The sequence below is a fragment of the Schistocerca americana genome, chromosome X (assembly GCF_021461395.2).
Source record: "Schistocerca americana isolate TAMUIC-IGC-003095 chromosome X, iqSchAmer2.1, whole genome shotgun sequence".
NCBI classification, from domain to species: Eukaryota; Metazoa; Arthropoda; class Insecta; order Orthoptera; family Acrididae; genus Schistocerca; species Schistocerca americana.
The window spans coordinates 122,226,024-122,246,418 of record NC_060130.1 but is presented as its reverse complement, the minus strand read 5'-3'; the positions used below and the strand labels follow the sequence as shown (position 1 = coordinate 122,246,418).

The window sequence follows — 20,395 nt, the reverse complement described above, 5'->3', positions numbered from 1 at the left end:
TTTATGATTTGGTCCTTGACTCTGGAAAGGTTTTCTAGGTGTCTTCAAATTTCTGACTTTCTAAATCATAGATTTATTTTGAGGACTGTCAGTGGATTTTACATTATAGGGGATACAGCACAGTGTCAGTTTTACATTTCCAAATCACAAGTAATAGTGATAGTTTTTACTTTCATGAACATAATTTTCTTAAAAAAATGTTAAGCTGGAATATAATTGTTGTTTCATTTGTACTAGGTCTTCCTCCACTGGCTACAATCATCAAAGGCGAACTGCGATTGGATGAAGAACTGGATACAGAAAAATTAATAATGCGTCTCAAGGATGAAGATGAGCCTCCTGTTACGTTTGCTCTCAACAGGAATCTATTTGTTCAGCTAAAAATTGTTAATTGTGAGTAATTGAATGTCTTCTGAAGTTACCTATAGAAACAATTGATAAATAGGTATGGTAACGTCAACAAAATAATATGCAGTTAGGAAGAGCTGTAAGAGATGTTTTGCCTACAAAAAATTTGCTCGTAAGAATTCAAGAAACAATGTAGTACTTCAAACATATACATGGTTATAAATGCAATTGCAATAGTAGCCTCACATAAAAATAGTTATTATGTTGAAATTGGAGACAATTTTAGTGTTTCACATTATCATACTGACTGTAAAAATCTTTTGAACTTAGTTGCTGTGTTCCTTCCTCCAGTGATATTACTTAGAGATTGCAGGGTAGTTAGTGCAATATGAATTTGTGTGATGTGAAGCTTCTGAAAATGTAAGGTTGCATTGTCTGACGTCATATATGAAAAAAGTATGGTGATATAGTTCTGCAAAGAGTTAAATTTTGTGTATAAATTCAGTATTTATATATAGAAGACATACAAATTGTCACACACTAACCCAATTAACTGGCTTCACAGATGATGCTATTGTATGATCTAGTTGAAACGGCAGTATGATATTTCAAATAATTAATTTTCATTCTTCAGGTTTTTGAGGAAAATTTGCACTAACATGCAATTAATCACCGCTACCTTCTTAGGGGCCTCAGCCAAACTAGAGTCCGGTCAGTGCTGTTAATCCTCTTTAACAATAAATGCTAAATGTGCTTCAACAACCACTATTAAGAATAAAAGTGTAACCCTGCTTTTACTTTCACAAAATTGATATTTTCCCGCTGTTTACAATGTTTTTTATAGGTCTCGTCAAATTTCCTATAGCCACAATGTTAATTTGCACCTGATTTCATATTTATAATTTTCCTGCAATTTACACATTACAAGAAATTGTTTGTGGAGGAAAAATGACACTGACATAATGTTGACCATCCAGTAGTGTTTATAAATATTATGTGGTTAGTGTTTACAAATATTACGTGGTGAAGTTTCTTGACACCACAGCACTTGACTCAGCAGATTTGAACTGGTAAACGTGTAAAAGTTGGAACAATTTGTGCCGTATCTCCTGCTGCTGCCAAGCTCTGCTTGGCAAAATGGCTGATGGGAGTAACTAGGTTTGTTTGAATCATGACAACAATTTCCAAACTGTTTCTACTGTGCAAATGCCGTTTCATGATTTGTTGTGGTCATCGTGAGACCTTTGTCAAACCATGGTTAGTGTGTTTTGGCGTATGGCCACTTGGAGCGCTAGTTGACACCGTCATTCACTTTGCAATGCTCAAATGTTTTTAGTTTAAACACAGTGCCGGTTACGTATTTTGTTATGCTGAGCAAAACGTATTTCGAGAATTTATTCTCGCTGTCAAGTGCAGCATTTGTGTATGTATTTTTTTGTGATGTTACACAAACAAATAATGTGAGTGATAGTTTGCGTGTGTGTGTGTGTGTGGTTTTCTACATAACTGATGAGGCACAGTACCTGATAACCTCAAAAAGACGACTACAGTGCAAGAGACGCAGAATAACACACATCCAGACACCATACAAAATACTTATTTACATGTTTGCACTTGGCAATGAGAAAAAGTTTTTGAAACACGTCATGCTAAGCATGATAAAACACATAACTAGTGTTTCCTTCACTGCTTGCTCAATATACAGATTGAATAACGTCGGGGATAGGCTACAGCCCTGTCTCACTCCCTGCACAACCACTGCTTTCTTTTCATACCCCTCGACCCTTATAACTGGCATCTTGTTTCTGTAAAAATTGTAAATAGCCTTTCGCTCCCTGTGTTTTACCCCTGCCACCTTCATAATTTGAGGGAGAGTATTCCAGTCAACATAGTCAAAAGCTTTCTCGAAGTCTACAAATGCTAGAAACGTAGGTTTGCCTTTCCTTAATCTAGCTTCTAAGATAAGTCGTAGGGTCAGTATTGCCTCACGTGTTTCCAATATTTCTACAGAATCCAAACTGATCTTCTTCGAGGTCGGCCTCTACCAGTTTTTCCATTCGTCTTTAGAGAATTTGCACTAGTTTTTTGCATCCGTGACTTATTAAACTGATTGTTCGGTAATTTTCATGTCTGTCAGCACCTGCATTCTTTGGGATTGGAATTATTATATTCTTCTTGAAGTCTGAGGGTATTTCGCCTGTAGTAATAGTATTTACCACATGTCATAGTTCATTCATTTATAAAGTGACATTTGTAATTGCTATAGACTTTGTTGGTGCTGCCAGTGATAAAAATATAAATATGCCTACTGATGAAATGTGATTCATGTTTCAGAAACTGATCGTTAAAGAGCACTCAGTTTGGAAAATACAGATGTGGAACTGCTTGTGTTGTTAATAAGACTTTTTTTTTACGCCTTTTAAATTTAAAGGTCATGACTTGCATTTTCAATGATTATTTTCATATTTTGTTTTAAAGGAAGAGTACAAATAGGTAATCTTAAATATATTTTCATAAAGTAGGTGACTGGGAGATTACACAATAGCAGAAAAGAAAACAGAGTCATACAAACTATTTCTTTTAGTTTTGAGCAACTAGTGTTCTAATATTGACACTAATTATTTCTACCTGAACTTTGCAGTGAACTGCTGTGTGAATAGGACATGTTGGTGTTTTTCAACTATTGGAATGAGCTCTGTTGGGCAGGATGAAATAGTCATAATTCTTGAATGTCTACCAGATGAATCTTCAGTTCCAAGGGATATTTTTACACACCTGAGCACCTTGTATCAGGAGGCATCTAGAGGTAAGTCACTAAAAGTTATAAACTAAGAAACATGTTCTCTCTTAGTTATATATAATGGAAATAACAAGCAATTTTTCTGGAAAAAGGTCTCCTGTATAAATAATTCCCTGAAGTAACTAATTTCACTGTGTCTGGGGAGTTACTTTATTTTACTTCTTGTTTAATGTCTGCTGTGAGAGTTTGAATTAATACATAGAAAAAACCTAACTTGCAATGTTTACTTCTTTTCAAGCTCTGAGTTCTGTTCTCTCATGTTTCATTCTTAACAGAAGCTACATTGAGTAGTTGTTAACATGAGCACAATTTTCATTTAGTCATTGGAGACTTCATGATATCAGCTTTTATTAAAAACTATGCTGAAGTGCATAACATCTAACGGAAAACTTTTTAAAAGATTCTGAGTAGAAAGAAAAATGAGACACTTAGAAATTTAGATCTGTGGAGACTTCACAAGACCTTGTCACACTTAAAATTTCTTTGTCTTTATTGTTTTGCTGTTTAGTTATTTAAAGAAATCATTTGCACCGAAAGCTCAATATCCTGTAGAAATGACCGTGTTGATTTCTGGTATATTGCCACATTATTTTCTTTGCCTCAGCATGTAATGATTCCTTATTCAGTGAGGTAAAAAACAATCTTTTATTTTTGATAGTTAATTATTCCACAGTGTTGTGATAGAAAGTCAGGCATTGCTGTGTTGTCTGTAGGGTGATCAAATAAGGAAATGTTTCACGGAGCATTCTGATTTGTGGAGACAGCTAGGAGGCAGATTTAAATGTTTGAAGTAACATTGTCTTAGGTATAATGGAATGAAAATAATGAACCTAAAAAGTAAATTAAACAGGTACAGTGAAGGTAAGTAAATCATATGTATGTAAAGAAAGGATACAATTTACTAGAACAATACCAGCTGAAAAAAAAGCTATGGAATTAAGTCCAGAAAAGTAAATAGAATAGCCAGTTGATAGTTTTTGTCATAGCAAGGCGTGCAGAATGTCACATAATAAGACACCAGCCTTGGCTTAGCTGTGTTGGATGGCGGATGTTTTGAGCGAGAGCAATCGTGTTGTGTCATTGTACAGAAATTTTTAGAAATTAAAAATGGTGTGTCATGATTCGAGCCAAAGAGCAGATGTACACACTATCAGGAACTTATTCCAAGTGCATAAGTCATGTCGAACATTCACAGCAAGAGCAGTATTTATGTACTTACTAAGCAGCAGTATGAACCAACTATAGTCAGAAACTTGTAATATGTTAATAGACCCAGTGAAAATAATGTGTGGTTAACTTCAACACCTCATTCAATAGATTGTGTTTTGTTTATCCACAATAGACTACCCAAAGTAGTTAATACAGCTGTTCATAGGACATCAGCTGACCGATGACCGTTGCAGTCTGGTCCCTTTAATCCCACAAACCAGGACATCAGCTGCTGTTTTGAATGAATACAATCAGTACTGCAGATCCACTTGCAGCTATCCTGCTTAGTTATCCATATCCAAACTCATTTTTAAGTCTCTTTCCAGTATGCAGGATAAGTAGACGTTGAAAGGTAAGGAGTGTATGGGATGCAGTATGCAGTAGTCATAGTTGCTGAAGGTGCGGCATTGTCGAAATTGCTAAAAAGTGAGTAATGTCCATGAGATTGGGAAAAATCAGCCTAGTGTCCAGTGAGTGACATTCAGTGCATCAGTTTATTCAGTTAATACTTGGTAATGAACTTCAAATATAACAAACAGTTCCATTTGAAGAAAACTCATTTTATTGCATTGAAAGGCTCTGTAACTAAAAGTAGTATTTCAACTGCTGCCATTTCAAATAACCTATCACTGTGGTATGTCCTACTTTTTCTACATTGCTGCTGTTGATGTTGCTGCTTGTCCAACAAAACTGAGCAGTTTGGAGCGCACAGTGCCAGTATTGTTCTGAAATTACAATTGGTAATCACTTTTGACAGCTAAACAATTATTTGGTTAGTCGTTCCCACAGACTGCGTGAAGGTTCCTTAACATAGAAAACATGTTATGAGTGCCCCTCTATAGAAAAGGAAGAGCTGACTGGAGTTGGAGCTGGAGGAGGAGTGAAAAAACTCGATCCCAACCAGCTGAGATGCAGATAACTTTGGACAGGCATACATGGAATGACAAAATCATTGGCAGCGTTGTGGTATCCAAAATAGGAAGTGTAGACATCCCAAATGAACTCATATGTAAATGGTTAATATCAATAAACATTTAAAACAAGATCAGTAGTTTCATTGTCACTCACCATTTAAATGTCCACTTGGCCTATAACTACATATGAAATCTAAGTGGAAAGAGTGATGGAATCTTGGCTGAATTATATTAAAGTTAATCATATTTGTAGTCCAATTTGCCATGAAAGAGCCACTGAAACAGATTGTTACAATAAATCTAATAATTCTTGAGAACTTAGAGTATACTCTGATTTATATCAGACAAAGTGGTACATTTTTTTGAGAAGATGCACATGCATTTTAGAGAAGTATGGTCCAAATGCACATCTTGCCATTGCAACAAGTGGCAAACATTACTAGTCAATTCACCATGTCTTGTCGATCTGCCTGACTGTGTAATTAGTTACTATCAGTAGGTTTGCAACTATATTCACATCTCTGATACTGTATGTTGACCGATTTTGTCATAAAATGCCTGTAGCCCCTAGTTATTCCTTAAACTGACTCCTAAGATAACTCTGCTAAGGCCATTCCTTAAACTGACTCATAAGATAACTCTGCTAAGGCCATAACAAATGAAAATATTGCAAACTATTCTGCCATTACTGAATGGGATGATATCATCATCGCTGCTTCTGAAAAAATCATTTATCCTAGCAGGTTCTTGTTTAACAGGACTAGCAGGCCTTAATTACATAACTGCCGTAAATAAATCTCATCATAATCTAAAACATTATTAAGTTTTTCGCAGCCCAATAAGCAGTTGTTGTCATTGGCTGCTAAGACCACCAGCAGTATTAGTGCACACAACTAATCAGTCATGAGCACAATTACGACCAACAGCTGCTCGGAAGTCAACACATCTGGAATAAACACAATTTAAACCCCATTCAGACCTTGAAAATCTATTATCACAATGTCCAATCCTTAAGCAACAAAACTGATGACTTAAGCATTTTGCTGATCAGTGAACTCAGTGATATCTCGGTAGTATGCCTAGCACAGCAGTGGCTCTGCAATGATGTAGGTAAGTTAATCTCCCTACCAAATTTCAAATTGTGTTAACACTACTCCAGATCAAAGGATGGACATGGTGGGGTTGCCACCTTCATAAAATGACACGTTGAATATAGCCCACTTCCTACCCCAAAGGAAATAGGAACAGACGACAGAAACAGGGAGACATTGATTAACATTGCAAAAACTTATAATCTGCATGGCCTTGTAAACGAGTCCACTAGAATAACACCCACATCCAAGACAGCTCTAGATCAAATTTTTGCAAATAGAAATAAACTTAACCCAACATTAGAAGTATACAACGCAGGATTCAGCGACCACCAAGCTGTCATTCTAAAGGTTGATGTTAGCAAAGATACATCAAACCCAGTCCCACCTAAACCTTTATGAAGGTTTTTCACTCAAGATAACTTGAACAAGCTAAATGCCCTCCTTAGTAAAGAAAAGTGGACAGAGATGTACACAGCCAATGATGTCAACATGAAATTCAACATATATCTTGACACAATGATCCACCGCTCCCACCGCTCTGAAGAGATTTTCCACAAAAACCAGTAAGAATAAATAATAGTAAGAAAAGCAAGACTTGGATTACACCACCTATAAAAATCTCTTGCAAATATAAAAGAATACTCCACATGTTATGTAAACAAAGTAGTGACTCCCACCAACTAACAGAATACTATAAAAACTACACATGTATCCTAAGAAGAGTGATAAGACAGGCAAAAAGGATGTAAAATGGTGAGTACATTGACAAATCCAGCAATAAAGTAAAAGTAATGTGGAATATTATAAAAAGGGAAAGACGGGAAAACAAAGCTACACACACGAACATAGAAATCAAACTCAACAATGAATCTATATCTAATCCCGAAGTTGTGGTGAACTCTCAACAAATTCCTTACAAGCATAGCTGAAAAATTAGTAACAAATAATCCTAACACAAACTACCATCCAGCAAACCAAAAATATCACACATGTTCAGAGTCAATTTTCATTACCAAAGTTACTGTAAATGTTGTTGCAAAAGCCCTCAGAGAGTTAAAAAATTCATATTCAGCTGGAATTGATGGTATCTCAGCAGCTGTCATCAAAAATTGTGTACACACAATTACTGAACCATTAACTCACCTCTGTGACTGTTCTTTCCAGGCAGGTACTTTCCCTGAAGCTCTGAAACTTTGTAAAGTAATTCTTGTCTTCAAAAAGGGTGATAATAAAGATATGAATAACTACAGGCCTGTCTCAATCTGAGCCTGCTTTTCTAAAGTTATTGAACAAATAATGTACAAAAAACTGATGGACTTCATTGGGGGAAAAAAAATAGATTTCCTAAGTTTAGCTCATCATGGGTTCAGAAGCATCAAATCTACAGAAACTGCAGTATATGATTGCATAAATACGTTATTAGATCTGTTAGATAAAAAACAACTAAGTGGAGATAGGGTTGAAACCCTGAATCCCACATGTTGAATGGGGAATCTCTTTCACTTTACTTAGTTTATGATACACAAAAATATTTTGAATCTATTTCCATGTCAATGAATAGGTACTATAGCCTAATAACATAGTTAATGTCATCTTATCAAAATCTTATTAGGCACTGAGATGCAGGCATCAAATTAATTTATTATTATTATTATTATTATTATTTTCAAATGAAGCTGTACTGTTTTTAACTTTCAGAGTAAGTAGATCGAATCGAGTTCTGCTCCTCTTTATGCATTCTCCATAAGTTAGTACATCGTCAAGTAATTCTTCATTAATAACCTACAACTGTTATGAGTTAAAAATGCAGCTCCCTGAATAATTCTATAATCACACATTGGAGACTTCACATCCACATTTCATCTCATTTTACTACACTGATACGTTGTAACTGACTGACTCGTATGTACCGTTTCACTGCCATGACCTCTGTCAGTGGGAGAGGGTCACCATTCCTACCCCGTATACAGCCCTTAATGAGGTTTTGTATCTTTATGTTAAAGGAAAGCTGATTGGCCTGAGAATTTTGACACATTTATTGAAAAAGTTGTACTTTCTTTTATGTAGGAGATAGAAATATCAACCATTCTTGCTCTGTGTAGGTGAAGATTCTAAAATTACTATTGTAAGCCCTGTTCTCGAGTCAGTACCCTTTCAGTGGCAAACAAGAGTAACTCATTATGTTGTAAACATTTCATTTCTTGCAGGTAGAATGGTGAGTGAATTGGGCCATTCTGTTTTACAAGGATCAGTCTTCCTGGGCTCATCAGAATATGGTGGTTTTATTTATATTAGACCATCCTTCCAGTGCTTACATAAACTGATTCTTCCACCTGCTCCCTTTTTGATAGGAATCCTCATTCACAGGTGAGTAATTTTTGTATATTTTATTTTACAATTTCTTTCAAATTTAATCCTGTCTGCCCCCCCCCCCCCCTCTTCTTCCTTTCAGAACACACATTTGCCTGTGGTGAAAAGTTGATAATGTTGATAATATTGCTGAGATATAAGGTTAGGTATTGGTAGATTAAATATAAAGAAGATTAATGAACGGACTGCTCTGTGCTGTGGAAGGGAGGCATGAAAAGAATAGATGAACAGAAATTATATCTAAAGTTTATGTAAGCAGAGCTAACATACAGATATGATGAGAACTTAATTCTAGCTATTTCAGACTGAATGTTATCTGTCAGCAAGCCATGTTAGAAAGCTTCTGAACAGTTAAAAACTGTGCTGTACTCAAATCGAGACTCTTCAGGCTGTACTAGAATTTGTGAATGACATTGCTGCTCATCTAACTGGAAATACTCCTTAATAATGTTAATAAATAATTCAACTGAAGGCTGTAGAAAAGAAAATTTTTGAGCATCAGGAGATTTCAGCTTAATAACATGGTAAATTGGGAAATTAGAATACTGTAACGTGTGAACTGAGAAGCAGTCATATGAATGAATCAAAGTGTAGCATTGGTGTGAAAAGACAAGAGAAGCAAATAGTCATTCCTATAAATGGAAGTGGTTTTTGATATAACAACGTAAGAAATTACTGTCAAGAATCCATACTAAAAGAGGAGCAGATTCCAAGAAATGCTCTGAGGGAGCCCGAATAAGGTTTGATTGGGTGCGTGGTTTGTTACTCTTGCTATCCTTGTAGAACATGAGACTAACAAAATGTGCAGTATTTATTTTACACAAGAATTATTTTTCTGAGGGTTAATGTTATTTCTGCAGCTTGTAATTTACGTCATCCTCAGGGATCTGAAACTAGCCACAAAATTTGAATAGATTCTTATTTACAAATTAAATCATAAATATGTGTATATGTGCAAACTAAAGTGCTTGAAGTAATGTCTGGGGTACTGCACCTGAACATTGTCAAAGGAAAGGTAAGTGTACAATGTTTACTTAAACTAATCATGTTACTGCACTTACAGTATGCAGAAGACAAGTATCACAATAGAGCTCGAATTATATATTAATAGTGAAAATTACAACAACCATAAAGAATGGTCCAAATGACTCCAACTTGGTGTTTGTTTAAGATAGTGTGCCAGCAATAACTGATTCATCTTGCAGAAAGATGGCATACAAATAGGTCCTTCAGTGCTCTCTAATGAGTGATCAAACTCGTCAATCTTACTCCAAGCTCATTTTATGAAGAGGAATTATACAGCATGAAAGAAAGTGTCAGAGTGGCTCACCAATACAAAAGGATACAATATCAAAATATTAATTTGTTTGATGATGGAGAATGGTTGTCCTCTGGGAAATAAGTCTGTCATACTGTGACACTTCATATGTCAGTCATGCTGATACAACAGTGACATGTTTGTAAAACAAGTGGATAGAAGGAAGTCTTACATAGTGAAAAGCAAATATCAGGCCACGCTGCAACAAATTATACAGATTCATCAGCAGAGTTGACTCAGTCCTGGAGACAATGCAACAGATGTGTATCTTTTTGTGTTCCTAGCACAAAACCATACTTTATGGTCTGCAATAATGGCATGCATGTCACTGCTTTGCTTCTGTTGTCAAGATATCAAAGACACCTCTGATTAAAATTGGTAAGTGATCTACAGTATCAATCATGTATACGTTAGATCCTACAGCGGTGATCACAATCTAGCAACATGTTTTGTGGAGTGACATAGCATACAGATGCTGAGTTTGATGGTTTGGAGCACCATCTTGACTCCTTTGTATTGAGATCAGTCTGAGAAGTTAGTCTGAGGTGCTGCCCTTTCTCCAGAAAATCCAAATGCCATCTCTCAGCAGGACCATGCCCAGCCACACATTGTAAGAAATGTGCAAGCCTTGTCCAAAGAGTGATAGATACCATTGCTTCTCTGGCTTTCACATTCACCTGAAGTGGCATCTGTTGAACATGTCTGGAAGAGGAGAGTAACAAACAAAGTTTCACCCAACCATATATCAATCACCCTAATGCTTTGTTGACTTACAGAAAAACTACAGGGTAGGAGAATTGCTACAAACATATCGAAGGTGTCTTCTTTAATTCTGTGCTGTGATGTGTACAGGCATTAATTGCAGCATGTGGGAGTTACATATAATTTCTGATTTAGTTATTCTCCACAGATATATAAAAAAGCTATGTTGGATTGTGGGCACATGTTACAGTTCATGTCATACCTTTCTAGGATCAGTTACACAAACACAATATATCTCAATTATAAATCGTATGGTGCAAATGAAGACAAACTATTCATTTCAGAGGAATTCTTTAGTACTAAACTAACATTTATTATGAAGATACTTATTCAAACCAGCATCCCTTTAATCTTTTTATATATTTTGAAAGTTTAACATTCTTATCCCCATATGGTAGGGGCAGTTCTCTGCATTTTCTGTGTTATTCTTTGCCAGGTGATTAATGCAATCCCTCCTATCGTTATACATAAATAAACCCTTGTTTAAGCTACTATGTGCTGGTATCTTTAAATTATTCAGCTATAGAACTATGTATTGATGGCAGTGTAAGTAATTTATTACTCTTGAATATCCTTTTACAGGACCCATTATATCTGAGATTGCACACAATCCTAACTGTCCTTTTTAAACAGTGAATACTCTGTTTATATGCTCGGCTCTAGCACACCCCGTACTCCAGTTCCATATGTGAGGTGGGGATACACTAGTGAAAAATGGGTAGGGATACACTAATGAAAAATGCACCATTCACATTTATTCATAATTCAGAACTGGTGACATTGTTTTTATTGTGTAATCTGGTCTTCTTAATTTTTTGGTTAAAACATCAATGTGATGATCCCAAGACAGATGCCTTTCGAACATTACATCAAGAAGGCAATTGTGTCATCCAATTTTGTTTGTGTTCACAACATTCCATTACACTTCATCAGTTTGGTGGTTTAGTTGAAAATAAATTCCACAAGCAATTTAAGAATCTAAAACAATTCGGTGTCAGATTATTCTCACTATGAAATTACAATGAAATCCAGATCTTTAGCTGCTTACAGGCGTCGATAAATATCAACGGGGGCAGTCAAAAATGTGTGCCCCGACCCGGACTGGAACACGGGATCTCCTGCTTACATGGCAGATGCTCTATCCGTCTGAGCCACTGAGGACACAGAGGATAGTGCGACTGCAGAGACTTATCTCTGGCACGCTCCCCGAGAGACCCACATTCTCAACTTACTGTCCACACACTACATTTGTAGTGCCCCTGCCCACTATACTCATTACTCGCTGCAGTCAATCTACCGATTCCCGTAAGAGTTTGGGCAATGTAAGTGCATCTGCACTGAGAAGATCATTTGTGGGTAAACCTTATCTATATGAAGATGGTTCTTCGAGAGCTGCCAGATCACCAATGGTATCTGTTCTTTTGGACATGTCCAAAAGAACAGATACCATCTTCATATAGATGAGGCTTACTGGCCAATAATCTTCTTGAGTGCGGATGCACTCTCATTGCCCGAACTCTTAAGGGACTTGGTAGATTGACTGTCGCGAGTAATGAGTAGAGTGGGCAGGGGCACTACTAATGAAGTGCGTGGACATCAAGTTGAGAATGTGGGTCTCACGGGGAGCACGCCAAAGATTAGGCCCTGCAGTCGCACTATCCTCTGTGTCCTGGGTGGCTCAGATTGGTAGAGCATCTGCCATTTAAGCAGGAGATCCTGGGTTCGAGTCCCAGTTGGGGCACCATTTTTAACTGTCCCCGTCGATATTTATCAACACCTGTAAGCTGCTAAAGGTCTGGATTTCATTGTAATTTCATTCTTTGAGAGCTGCAAGATCACCAATGGTATCTGTTCTTTCGGCCATGTCCGAAAGAACAGATACTGTCTTCATATTCATATATATTCTCACTGTGTCCCCAGCTAACAACTGTTCTGTCTTCTGCATAGTTAAGTACTTAATGTACACTGTCAGTAGATAATTAAGACATGATATGAACAATAAGAGTTCCAGAACTGACCCTTGCGGCATGCCACACTTCACCATGGCTAGACTAAAGTTTTATTCTTTAATAATGTTAACCTCTTTGTGTTTGATTTGGATAACTGTATATTGGTCTCATTAGTATGATTGTAAGACACTTATTGTTAATTCTCTTATAATATAAATTTCCAGTTTATTAAATGGCATTTCTTGAGGAACCACAGCAGTGTGATAGCTAGGAACAAACTTGCAACCGTTTCTTTTCATACTCAAGTCTCACACAGAGATGATGCAAGCCTGTAACCATAATCATTAGTAAGTTTTTATGACGTAATCTGTGGTATAAAGTTCATTCTTCTTCTTCTTCTTTTTCTTTTTCCATTTCAAGCAGAGGGTGTTGGTTCATTCCAAAATCAAAGAAATTTAACAAAACTGTTTTCCCATCTCTTCATTGGCTGTCCTACATTCCATCTTCCTTTTTGGTGGAAATGTGATGATTGCCATGGTAGGCACTCAGGTGGTGTCAGGCATCCATTTGATGTGGTCACACCATATTTCTTGGTGACGTCTAATCTTTTCTGTCATTATTGTTTTCACATATAGTTGCTGCCTTATGTCTTCACACCACACACTGTGTCATAGTATTAGTCCAAGAAGTGACCTCGGCAACCTCATCTCAGGTACTTCAATTCTTTGTACCTCTCCATTTCTTAGAAATCAGTTTTCATTACCATACATAAGAGCCAGCTAAGCCACCACCTTGTGTAATCTTATCGTATTAATTAGTTTTGCCATGGAACTAGTTAGATCAGTAGAAGTTGATGAAAAGTAAATGCTCCATGCTCATCTTAAGCTGCGTTAATGCACTTGGTTGTTGTCTCTTCTTCCTTGGTAGCACCATAAGTCCATTGTCTGCAGCTAGAAAATTTATTTGGGTATTCCAACTACTTTCAGCAGGAATAAATGTACACCATTGGATTTCAGATTCACTATTAGGCACATTTATTTCCTCCAACACCCACAACTAACTTCAGTCTAACAACAGAAAACAAATGAAGTATTATTCCGCTAGTAGAACTTGCAAAAACTGACACCTCAGTTTTTATCCAAAACAATATTGTTAAGCAACCAAGTAAAGGACTCTTACTTGTGTGTTATAAACAACAGAAGTCTTCGGTGGTAGCTCATTTACACAGTCCACCACGTTTGTTTGTACTCAGTTTATTTCCACACGACATTACTATATAATGCACTGAATTCACTCTCAACATATTAATAGTAATAGTCCACTAACAGAAGCTAAATATTTAGTGACAGTGAACATTTTACTTGAAATTAAAGTTCACCAAAAATAACAAAGCACAACACATCATCGTCGTTTGCACTTTTATAAAACTACAAGATTAAAATTTAATAGAGTAGATGATTTATAAGTTTTGGCAGTGATATGGTTTAAATAAGATAGCAGATTAGCAAATTATAAAAGTTCACAGTATTTCATTAGCACACTGTATGCCTATGCAGTGGGTTACCTACGTACAAGTTAAGTTCTCAGGTTGGGACTTTAGTTATTTTTAATGGAAGGCGTAATTGAACAATAAATAGTGTTACATGGCTCAGAAAGATTAAGGAAACAAAAATATAAGTCAAATCATGGGATCTAACAAGCACGGTGGCTCAATTGGCAGAAGTAAATTTGGGTGTGGCTGATCTTTATTTATGAACATCTGTCAAATTAAATGGTTTTCAGGAAACAAACAGGTTACCAGAAAGAATGCAATGAGTAATTTCTAATGAGTAGTGTCAATATTCTTGCAACTACTGATTAGCTCACAGAAATTTCACCATTACACATTGTTGTAATAATTTTGATTATCCATTTCCTTTAATTAATATAATTTTGCAATGAAACCAAATATGCCACACTCATCAGCAGCTGGTAATTTCTGACACAGGCTATGAAATCGCATGAAATACTATGTAAATAATAAATTAATCATTTCAAGTATGTACATGGCACATGCCTTACTTGTATAAGTACAGTTAGCTGAAAGACAAAGGAAAACGTAGTTATTAAAAGGAGTAAACAGTATCAAGTTAACTACTTTCATATCTCAGCTAGACTAGCAGGAAATTGTATGTATACTGGGAAGTTACAGAAAATGTGTGTATGAATAATTGACACCATTCTGGACCAAAGCAATTATAGTTCAGTCTTTCTGTATGTTGTTGTTACTCCTAGTATTGATTCTGTTATTTGAACTTTTGATTAAAAAAAGAAAAATATTATTTATGAAATATTTCCTGTGAGGAATAAATGTAATAAGATATAAGAGTTAGTGTTCCTAATGCTTTAACACATTCCAGTTGGGCCACAGTGAATTCTGCAGTCCGCAGAAACTATAAACTTTTGTGACTTCTTTGTGTCACAATTACTTATATTATGAAGGAGGAAAGCAGAATACCATTTGTTTCAGTAATACTGCCGTCAATTTCAAAACCGTCATTGTCAGTTTCGGAACCAGAATCTTCAAGCAGTCCGAGAATATCCTCATCGATCAATGTGTTCCCCATTTTACAACAAACTTTTGTGATTGAGACAACTAGGGAAGCACACTGCAACAACAAATGTATGGAAACTGATCATGCTGTAATGTTTTCAGAGTCACAGAGCACTTTGTGGAAACAGGAACACCCATCTAGTGACTCTCCAAAAAAACTAAAACAGGAACAAGTGACTTCATTCAATCTGTCACTGTCAATAATAGAGCATCATGAAAATCAGGAATACCACACTTGGAGATTCTTCAAGTGCCAACTGTTGGGGAAATTGCAGTGCTCCTGTAGCTTCTATGGGCAGCTACCGGAAAGTGTTAAACAATCTTTTGCATATCCATCATGAATTTGGACACTTCAGTTATTCAAATCATGCCCTTGTGGATCACAAAATTTGCAGCTTGGCTGGAGTAGTTATTGAAAATTACAGTTCATTCTTATTTATCTGCACTATGTGAAACCGGCTTGATAATCAGGATGATTTTGAGTAATTAGGGAAAATATATTTTGTTTGATGATATATAGTTTATTTTAATTCAAAATCACACAGCAACAAAACTATTTACAAGTTGTAAAGGTTAAATACCATCTTTTGCTACTTTAATGAGTCTCATCAAGACCAAATGTATTTTGCTTTATTTTAAAGCATCTTCAGTGGTCACTGTAACAAAATGGTTTGTTCTCACAATTTTGTTTACTATGATCATGAACAGTTCTCATGCTTTAACTTACTGCTATAAACAGTATTAATTAGCATCATAATTATTCTCTCTCTCTCTCTCTCTCTCTCTCTCTCTCTCTCTCTCTCTGACAGAATTCTTCCTGTTCATCTTCACATATGTGGTAGATTTTAGCACACAGCACCGTCCCTAAAATGAAATATATTCACATTTTGTGTTGTGAAGAACTACTGCTATCTCACTATTTCGTGTACCTTGTTTTGCTATTGTGGAATATGTTCATCTTTTGTTTATTTTGTATTAGGGGGAAGCCTGTCAGTAATTTTGTATATTCTATGGTGGGGATATTGCGTAGATTGTGATATTATTGTGTGGTTGTCGGGAGGAGGAGTGTTCTTTATCTACAGTATGTTTTATTAGTTAACATAATATTTGGTTGCTGATGTTTGTTTCGCACTTTTTGTGTGTTTCTACTCTATTATTTCCTTTTGGGTTTGGAAGTTCTTTTATAGGTTTAGGAAATATTTCTTGTTACTGAATCTACTTTAATATTTGTTTCTATTGTGATACGGTGGTGGTTTTCTTGCCAGAGGTATTCAGCAACTGTTGAATAGCTGATGCCATCTTTCCATGCTCTTTTATGTTCTTTAGACCTTATGAGGTGCGGCTAGAAAAAAACCGGACTGATGCTGGAAAAAACATTTATTTACAATTATGTACAATTTCATGTTATCTCCTTCAATGTACTCTCCTTCTCGATCTCTACACCGCTCCATACGAATTTTCCACTGTTCATAGCAATGCTGCAGATCATTTTCGGTAAGTCCATACATTACTTCCGTCGCTTTTTCTTTTACTGCTTCAACAGTCTCAAATCTAGTTCCTTTCAAAGCTGACTTGACTTTAGGGAAAAGAAAAAAGTCACAGGGGGCCAAATCAGGTGAGTAGGGTGGATGATCTAAGATGGGAATGTTGTGTTTTGCCAAAAACGTCTTCACTGACAACGCACTGTGAGCTGGGGCATTGTCTTGGTGAAGGATCCATGACTTTTTTCTCCACAAATCGTTCCGTTTTTTCCGTACTCGCTCACGTAGGGTACCCAGGACGCTAATGTAGTAATGCTGATTCACTGTTTGTCCCTCTGGTACCCAATCAATGTGCACAATCCCTTTGATGTAAAAAAAAAAAAAACAATCATCATTGCCTTGAATTTCAATATTGACATTCGTGCTTTTTTTTGTCGTGGAGAACCAGGAGTTTTCCAATGCATCGATTGGCATTTAGTTTTGGGATCGTAAGTAATAAACCACGATTCATCGCAAGTAATAACATTTTGTAAGAAGGTGGGATCACTTTCAATGTTTTCCAGGATGTCAGAACAAATCATTCTTCGGCGTTCCTTCTGTTCAATTGTGAGACACTTTGGAACCATTTTTGAACACACTTTGTTCATGTTGAAACATTCATGAAGAATCTGCCTAACACTTTCCTTGTCAACTCCTGTTAACTCAGACACTGCTCTGATTGTTAAACGGCGATCTTTTCGAACAAGTTTACCGATTTTTTTCAATGTTTGCATCAGTTTTGGCTGACAATGGTCTGCCAGTGCGAGTGTCATCACTGGTGTCTTCGCGGCCATCTTTAAATCGTTTAAACCACTCAAACACTTGTGTTCGCAATAAACAATCATCGCCGTACACTTGTTGTAACATTACAAACGTTTCACTTGCAGATTTTCCTAGTTTGAAACAAAATTTGATGTTAACACGCTGTTCTTTCTGTACACTCAACATTTTCCGACGCACAGACAAAACGTCAACTACTTCAAACAGATGCCACGGGAAGACTGAGTGCAGGAGGCAGATGAAACTCGAGCAGTAGGCGGAGCGAGAGTCACGTGACAGGCCACGCGACTTTCAGCCTTATTGCATTCGTTTTATTGTTTCACCAGTACTAGTCCGGTTTTTTTCTAGCCACACCTCGTATTTCAAAAGTTCTGCTGGTCTCTCTGAAGCATAGAACATCATAACTGTTACACTGGAGTTTGTATATGCCAGATTTTTGGTATATGTCAATGCCATCTTCCTTCTTTAGACATTTCTGTATTGAGCTATTGCTTTGGTATGCTATTTTTTTCCTTGTTTCTTGAGGACGTTCTGTGTGGCAGTTTGTTTCCATATATGAGTGTGTAGCAGCTTGTCTGTTGAGTTTCTGTGTTGTGTGCTTGCTGTGAAGTGGTTTCGTGTGTGTGTGTGTGTGTGTGTGTGTGTGTGTGTGTGTGTGTGTGTGAGGGGGCGCGCACGCGCACGTCCATGCGTCCGTCCGTGTCCTCACACTTCTAATGATACTTTAGTGACTACCTCACCATGTATGCTTACAATAGGTTGCTTGTCATTCTAGAGCATCAGAACTCCTAGCAACGGCCGTCTTGCCAGATGCTTTGTGTATGAAATACATTAACCTCCATAAAAATGGGTATTCTTTTATGGCTGTATCTTTAGTTGGGAATGGATATTTTAATGCTGTTTCCTATGGCCCTGCAGCCTTCCTTTCCCTGGCTACCACCTGGGAGGAGGGCCGGACTCAGTGTCTTGGGGTGAAACCCTGTCCCCGCTACCTTTTGAGTTCAGTGCTTTCTGTATGAACTGGGTCAGCCCTTTAAGGGCTTTTGGTGATATTTGCGCTTTGTTCTGTGTGGACATTTTTAGCATATAGATTCTGATTTGTATCACATTTGAAGTGGTTGCCATCCAGGTCCACAGTTGGTCACAGTTTGCGATCTCTATCTCCCTTCCCGCAGGCCATCTATGCCAGTCACCTACTCGCCTGTCTCCGTGAGCACTGCCGGGGCAGATTTTTGGCTTCGCACTAAATTCCTTTTCGCTCAGTTGTGGGTTGACTCTTGGGGGCCACCCCTCTGTCTAACAAACTTTGCTCAGTTAAGGGGAATCCCACCATATAGCATTCTTCCTTCTGACTCTCCCGGTGGGAATCTACCACTGTCTATGTAGCAGCCCTGTTAGGTTGATGTAGGAGTGTTTGTCCAAAATGAATCGCCTACCACTTTTGTAGTTGCGGATCCCTCCTCACAATGATCCCTATTTTGTTGGCCTGCCCTCACCATTTGACCCTTCACACTAAATATATCCTCCCACTCTCCTTGTCCTGGGTGTTAGCAGATGACTCTTGCATGGTTACATCTATCCTTGGTTCTTGTTCTGAAATTGATTTGCCCTCGCAGATTTAAGTACCTGAATTCCTTTCTAGAACTGGAGTCCCAAGGGTAGCATTAGTGTCGGTCTGTGAGGCCTTCAGCTGTGCCTTGTGCCAGACAGGTTTTATCCCACTTTCCTGTACTTTTGTCTGGTTTGTTGTGCCATTTTGTTTTGCCTTTTCTTGTGTCTTCTTCCCATTGTGTCACGTAGTATGGTGTGGGGATCAGGATGTGTCAGCAGCGGTGCCAGTGCCCCATCATGCAAAGTGCCTCTGCAGCCTCCCCTGCTCTTGCCCTTCCTCACTTTCCCCCATCACTCCTGTTCTTTTCTCTTCCTGCCACCCTGACATTCCTGCTGACTCTGTGTTTGCCCATTTTTCTTTCTCATTGACTGGACTGGACCATGCTTTTGATGTTGTTCTTTCCTCAGTTTCTGCCACCTTGGGTCATGGGACCAATGACCTTGCTGTTTGTTCCCCCCACCCACTATGGCCGCCACCCAATGCTCATCAATAACCCAACCATAGAACATTACAGGATTGTTTTTCCTACTCCTCTGCATTAACGTACATTTGTTCTACACTTGGAGCAAGCTGCTATTCATCAACCAACTAGAAATTTTTGTTGTACGTGTTTTGTCAAAAACACATTAATAAATCAAGAGTTATCTTTTTAATGGATCATAATGATTGCATTTGAATAAATTAAATTAATCTGAATTATGGCTGCCAGTGAGTAGAGTATAATATAATTAAACTTGTAATTCTGGCAGGGTTAGTGAAGTTTATCAGCGAACAGATTTTGACAATGGCAGGAATAGCTACAGAATTGGTGATGACAAGATTGTTTGTTAGAACGAGGAAGGAGAAGAAACGGGGACATCATACAAATTATGAAAGAATAAGACGATTCCAAATTTATATAAAAATTTCTTAATACTACTTTCCAATCCCATGCTTGAGAAACTGATGCGTATGAATGAAATGTGAACCTATTTCCTAACATAAAGCTTTTTGCTTGTTGTAGGCCTAGTAGGCATTTGATATTGATACTTCGTGAATTACATTCTGTCTTGTTATAAAAATGGCCATTTGTGTGAAAACAGTCTCGTTTAAAATGGTTCAAAAGGCTCTGAGCACTATGGGACTT

The 20,395-nt window shown here is 37.2% G+C and overlaps 1 protein-coding gene across 1 annotated transcript in view; it reads left to right on the top strand.

Moving 5' to 3' along the window:
- LOC124555099 (zinc finger FYVE domain-containing protein 9) overlaps nucleotides 1–20,395 on the top strand; it is a 378,366-nt gene that overhangs the window by 236,710 nt on the left and 121,261 nt on the right. Inside the window, exons 9-11 of the mRNA XM_047128896.1 lie at nucleotides 238–393; nucleotides 2,990–3,154; nucleotides 8,573–8,732. Of these exons, the coding sequence (XP_046984852.1) occupies nucleotides 238–393; nucleotides 2,990–3,154; nucleotides 8,573–8,732 (481 nt within the window). The remainder of the gene's footprint in view (nucleotides 1–237; nucleotides 394–2,989; nucleotides 3,155–8,572; nucleotides 8,733–20,395) is intronic.